Below are 5,309 nucleotides of genomic sequence, written 5' to 3' on the forward strand. Positions count from 1 at the left end.
GAAAGTTTATGGTGACGTGTCTATGGGCGATACACAAATAAAAGAGTGGTCTAGGCGGTTTAAAAATGGCCGCATATCAGTGGAGAGTGATGACCGATCTGGCAGGCCTTCAACGGACAAAAACGCTGAAAATGTTGAACGTGTTCGTGCAACAATTAATGAAAACCGTCGATTGACTGTCCGAGAGCTGGAAGAAGATTTAGAAATACCTAAATCGTCAGTTTGTAACATTTTACACAAAGATTTAAAAATGAACCGTGTTTCGGCAGAATTTGCCGGGACTGGATCCTGCACCCCAACAACGCACCAGCTCATTCCTCAAATCTTATTCAGTGTTTTTTGGTCAAACACGACATCAACCAACTACAACAGCCTCCCTACAGTCCTGACTTAGCTCCTTGTGACTTCTGGCTATTTCCGAAAGTAAAAATTCCTTTGAAAAGAAAAAGATTTGACGATGTTGAACAAATAAAACAAAATGCGATGAAGGACCTGTTAGCCATTCCGCAAAATGTATTTAAGGAGTGTTTCCGGAAGTGGGAGGAGCATTGGAATAAGGTAGTGGCTTGTGGAGGGGAGTACTTTGAAGGGGACCAGATTGCCTTTGCCGCAGAGTAACATCAGTTCATGCCAGACGTTAAGGTCGGATACTTTTTGGATACACCTCTTACTATGATTTTACTATGGTGGTGGCCTCTTATTATACTGCAGCCCAAGCTGCCATCACCACAATCAAATCAGGGTACCAAATTATCAATTATAAATATCTAAGCTATCAAGTAAAAAGACATTTGAATTATTGTTATTATTGTCAGTTTGTTTTTATGTATTATACAACAATATTGTCCCTAATTAATTCAAACAAAGTAAAACCGTATATATGGGTTATTTGTGTCATAAAGTATCATGTGTCTTTATCCTTCTAAATAGTAAAAATTACTAGCCTCAATGTTGCACTGTTTTGTTTGTTATACATTTTAGAAATATGCATAGTCTAGATAGTTTTTCATTCATCATTAATTTATTCCCTATTAGATATAGCCTACTACTATACTGTAGTTTGAAGTACCTATAACGTTATTCGGTTGGACATTTTGGTTTAGGTAGTTTAGATAATAATAAATATCTATGGTTCGATTATGTTGGTGGCCGCTTATAATTGTGTAATACAGCCGCTTTGTATACTACAGCTGCTTATTGCACCATAATCTAATTTAAAATCCAGTAGCACTTTCCCAGATGCCTGCAAGATTGCCAAGGTTACGCCTCTATTCCATAAATAGGATATTGGAAACATGTGTCACTATCGTCCAATATCACTCCTACCAACGGTCTCAGAATTCATATAAAAATCAATCTGTGATCAGATGGTTGACTACATAGAGGCAATTAAGCTTCTTGTAGGCAGACTGTATGGTTTCAGAACATCAAAATGAGAAGTCTATTTTTTTATTGTATTATATTCTACTTGAGGGTGAATTGTATTGGGGAAGATATATGTAAAAAAGTAACAAATATTTGTACAACTAAAAAATGTAGTTTATTATGTTTTTTGAAATGTACTTACAATTACAGCTGTGAAGTCCATGAGAAATCTGTTAGAGCCACTCCGTCATATTAAATTGAGTATCTCTAGGTACATAATGTTGATAAATGACCAAATAATTATATGACATTTTTACATTTTATACAAAATTTTATATAAAAAAGTTTACGAAATATCAAGTTTATTTTACTTATTGTTACAATCCATAACAAGAGTAACTGTACTAAATTTGATTCAAATTAATGTTAAAGAATCCCCAGTAGGGTTCACTTCAGCGGGTACCTTCTAGTTACACTGGGTACAGCAAAAACTGATGTCACTTAAATCTGGGCAACCTCATTGATGTCCAGGAGCGGCACATCACTAACTGCAAATGTTGAGATTCTGGGGCGCAAGGGTAGATTTATAGGTCTAGGGAGATGACTGTTGAAGTTGTCAGGGTTCTTAGTGTTAAGGGCTGTTGTTAGCCTAGACATAAACGAGTGTGCCATCCCCTGCCTGCTTTTACTAGGGAGGCTAGTATAGAACTGACCTCTTCTTCCAAATGAACTGAAATTAATGCACAATATATATATGGGGGAAGAAGGGGGTTATTGTTCACTTTTGGACCAAAATATCTAAATCCCTTTTTTCCCATCTCTAATGAGACCTTAGGGTAGTGCAGCATAAGTAAATAAACCACGAACATCGAGGTATCTCTTTATAGGAAAATGTATGCATACATGTATATAATACAGTAGAGTCCCGCCGATCCGAACCCCGCCAATCCGAAAATCCGCCTAATCCGAACACGGCTAGGAGAAAATATAAAATTGCTAAAAAGGCAGGAAAATTAATTAAAACCAGTTATTATACTAAAACGTAAGTTTTATTTCTCAAAGCATTTACTTACTGACATATAGAAACTGAAATTACATTTGAAACGTTAGATGATACATACATTGTACGGAATTTATACTGTTAATAAATGAAACATAGTACTGTACTGTACTGTATTTATAATGTACAAACCCCTACGCAAGGCTTAGCAAATAATTTGTACTTTAACTTGGACACAATAAGGGATAAAAACGTAAAACAAAACACTGCAAAACCCAACACTTTCTTAAGACCTAAAGTCAGTGATCTTCTTTTGACGCAACACACTAAAACGACTGGACGATGCAATGTTTCGCCAACGCCGAATGAACATTACGTCATTGGGAGTAGCAGCGGCATGTTGCTCGACGTAGCGTAGAGCGAGGTCAAAGGCACTTGCAGCTGCGCTGTGTGGAACAATATTGGTAGTTTGGGCGTCTCCCTCATCCTCACTGCTACATGAGTCATCAGCTGGGACTCCTTGCACCTGTGCCACGATGTCTTCGTCTGTGTACTCCTCGAAGCCTTTGTCATCTACAGCCGTCCACTCATCAACACACTCCTTCTCTACATTTTCGCATCCCGGTATTTTTTTTACAAGAGGAAGAAGTTCGCATTCATTTACCGGTGTAACAACCTCTTCAACAAACTGCAGATCAGGCCAAAGATTTTTCCAAGATTTCTGCAGAGCTCCTACGCTTGTGTTCTCCCAAGCCTCTGCCACCCAGAAAATTACATCTTTGATCGTGATTTTCTTAAGCTTTTGGAGAATTGTGAGGTCTTCATTTTCCTCAAGCAGGCTTCGGAGCAGCTTTTTCCGATAATTTTGCTTCAACGCTTGTAGAACTCCTTGGTCCATTGGTTGCATGATCGAAGTAACGTTCGGTGGTAGAAAAATGGCTTTTATATCACCAATAACCAGCTGTAAGTCATCCGGATGGGACGGAGCGTTATCTATGAGTAACAACGCTCTATCAGGCAGTCCATTTTCTTCATTGTAGGCTCTCACGTTGGGCACAAATTGTTTCTCAAACCATTCTTGAAACAAAGCACGATCCATCCAAGCTTTCTTTTGGTTTTTATAGTAAACCGGCAGAGCGTTCATATTCATGTTTTTAAAACATCGAGGTTTTTTGGATTTACCGATAACCATCAAAGGTATCTTATTGGTGGCGGAAGCGTTGCTGCATGCTAATACGGTTAGTCGTTGCTTATCCATTTTAAATCCTGGAGCGGACTTTTCTTCTCTTGAAGCTAGGCTCTTTGTTGGCAACGCTTTGAAATTTAGCCCCGTTTCATCAGCGTTGTACACTTGCTGGGGTGAGTAGGAGGATGTAATTTCTTTGAACTCCTGGAGATACTCTGCGGCTGCGTTGCTGTCTGCAGACATCTTTTCGCCAGTTACAGTCAGTTGCCTGATACCGTGCCTTTTTTTCCACCGATCTAAAAAACCGCAACTAGCCGAAAATGACGGATCGCCTCCCATAAGGATGTTTAGTAGAAGCGCCTTTTGTTTAATAAGAGGGCCGGTAATGGGAATGCCTTTTTGTCTCTCTTGAGAAAACCACAAGTAAAGTGCTTCATCGAGTTTGTCATACGAGGACACAGTAGTAGTTTGACGTTTTTCTAGAGTGTTTTCACTTGTAACAGAGCAAAATTGTTCGATTTTTGCCCGCTTCTTTTTCCAGTCACTGATCGTCGCTTTACCGACACCAAATTCAATTGAAAGTTGAGTAGCACTTTCACCATTGTCTAGTCTTTTGAGAACTTCGAGTTTTTCTTTTAACGTACACGAGTTGTGTTTACGTTTACTAGCCATAATGATATCGGATATATGCACAGAGCAGAGCAAAGAACAAACAAAACTGCAAACCACAAACTACAGAATACACAGTAAGAGCACGTGCTGCGCGTATGGAAGATTGCACTAAACTGTCGTCTCGCCACTCGTCACCGGGGTGGGTGGTGGAGGGGATAGGGGTGAGGTAGTGGCAGTCCAATAGTTTTGCGCGCCACACTGTTTCAAGGTCACCGACCAACTCGCCCCGCCCACCACAGACAGGTGGCTTCTACTAGATTCATTACGCACAAACAATGGCACTCAGTTTCGACCACGCGATGTTACCGTACAAAGACAGGAAGCTGTAATATTATTATTACGTTTAATACGTACTTACTATTGTTTATTGCATTTGATTATTGTATGCCTTTAATTGTTTTAAAACCACGTAAATTGCACTTGAAAGTTGATAAATGGTACTATTTAACAAAAATCCGCCTAGTCCGAATTTCCCGTCAATCCGAACAAGGTTCGGTCCCAATTAGTTCGGATTGGCGGGACTCTACTGTATTACAAATTGAAATTATTACAATTACAATTATTTACTGCAGGATTAACTTAGAATTATAAAGACTTTTCAATGATCAAATGATACTACAGTATTATTGATTAAGAGTTGGCAGGTAAGACATAATCCCTCTAAAGATTTAAAAAGTTGATAATCAATATCACTTAGTTGATCATTAATTTTTCATAAGTTGTTTATTGTATAAAATAATTTCTCACATCAATTTCAATTTGTAAAATACATATTTGTGATTGTTGGTATTTTATTATGTGTGTCTTTTTTCAGATGCTCAGATGCATCGAAAGACTTACAGTATTACCAGTGACAATAGGACATTTACAAGAAACTGGAGTGGGACGTTCAGTGAACGAACTTAGGAAATGTGGTGGGGAAGTTGGAGCTGCTGCAAGTGCATTAGTGGCAAAATGGAAAAATATGGTGGTGAAAGAAGAAGAGAACGAAGAGGAAGAAAGTGCTTCAGAGTCTGATGCTGAAACTAACGAGTCAAAGGATCACCATTCACCTCCTCGTGGTGTTGAAATCGATAAGAAACTAAA

At 38.7% G+C, this 5,309-nt stretch overlaps 1 protein-coding gene across 1 annotated transcript; it reads right to left on the bottom strand.

Moving 5' to 3' along the window:
- Positions 1-2,651: 2,651 nt before the first annotated feature.
- Positions 2,652-3,794, bottom strand: LOC124375143 (jerky protein homolog-like). The gene has a single exon (XM_046833253.1). It carries the CDS (start codon positions 3,792-3,794, stop codon positions 2,652-2,654), a length of 1,143 nt encoding a protein of 380 aa, XP_046689209.1.
- Between the last annotated feature and the right edge of the window lie 1,515 nt (positions 3,795-5,309).

Source organism: Homalodisca vitripennis, unplaced genomic scaffold, assembly GCF_021130785.1.
Source record: "Homalodisca vitripennis isolate AUS2020 unplaced genomic scaffold, UT_GWSS_2.1 ScUCBcl_14212;HRSCAF=24840, whole genome shotgun sequence".
Lineage (NCBI taxonomy): Eukaryota > Metazoa > Arthropoda > Insecta > Hemiptera > Cicadellidae > Homalodisca > Homalodisca vitripennis.

What these genes read in the sequence shown, in the direction of transcription:
- LOC124375143 (XM_046833253.1), bottom strand. Translation starts at nt 3,794, where the DNA reads ATGTCTGCAGACAGCAACGCAGCCGCAGAGTATCTCCAGGAGTTCAAA.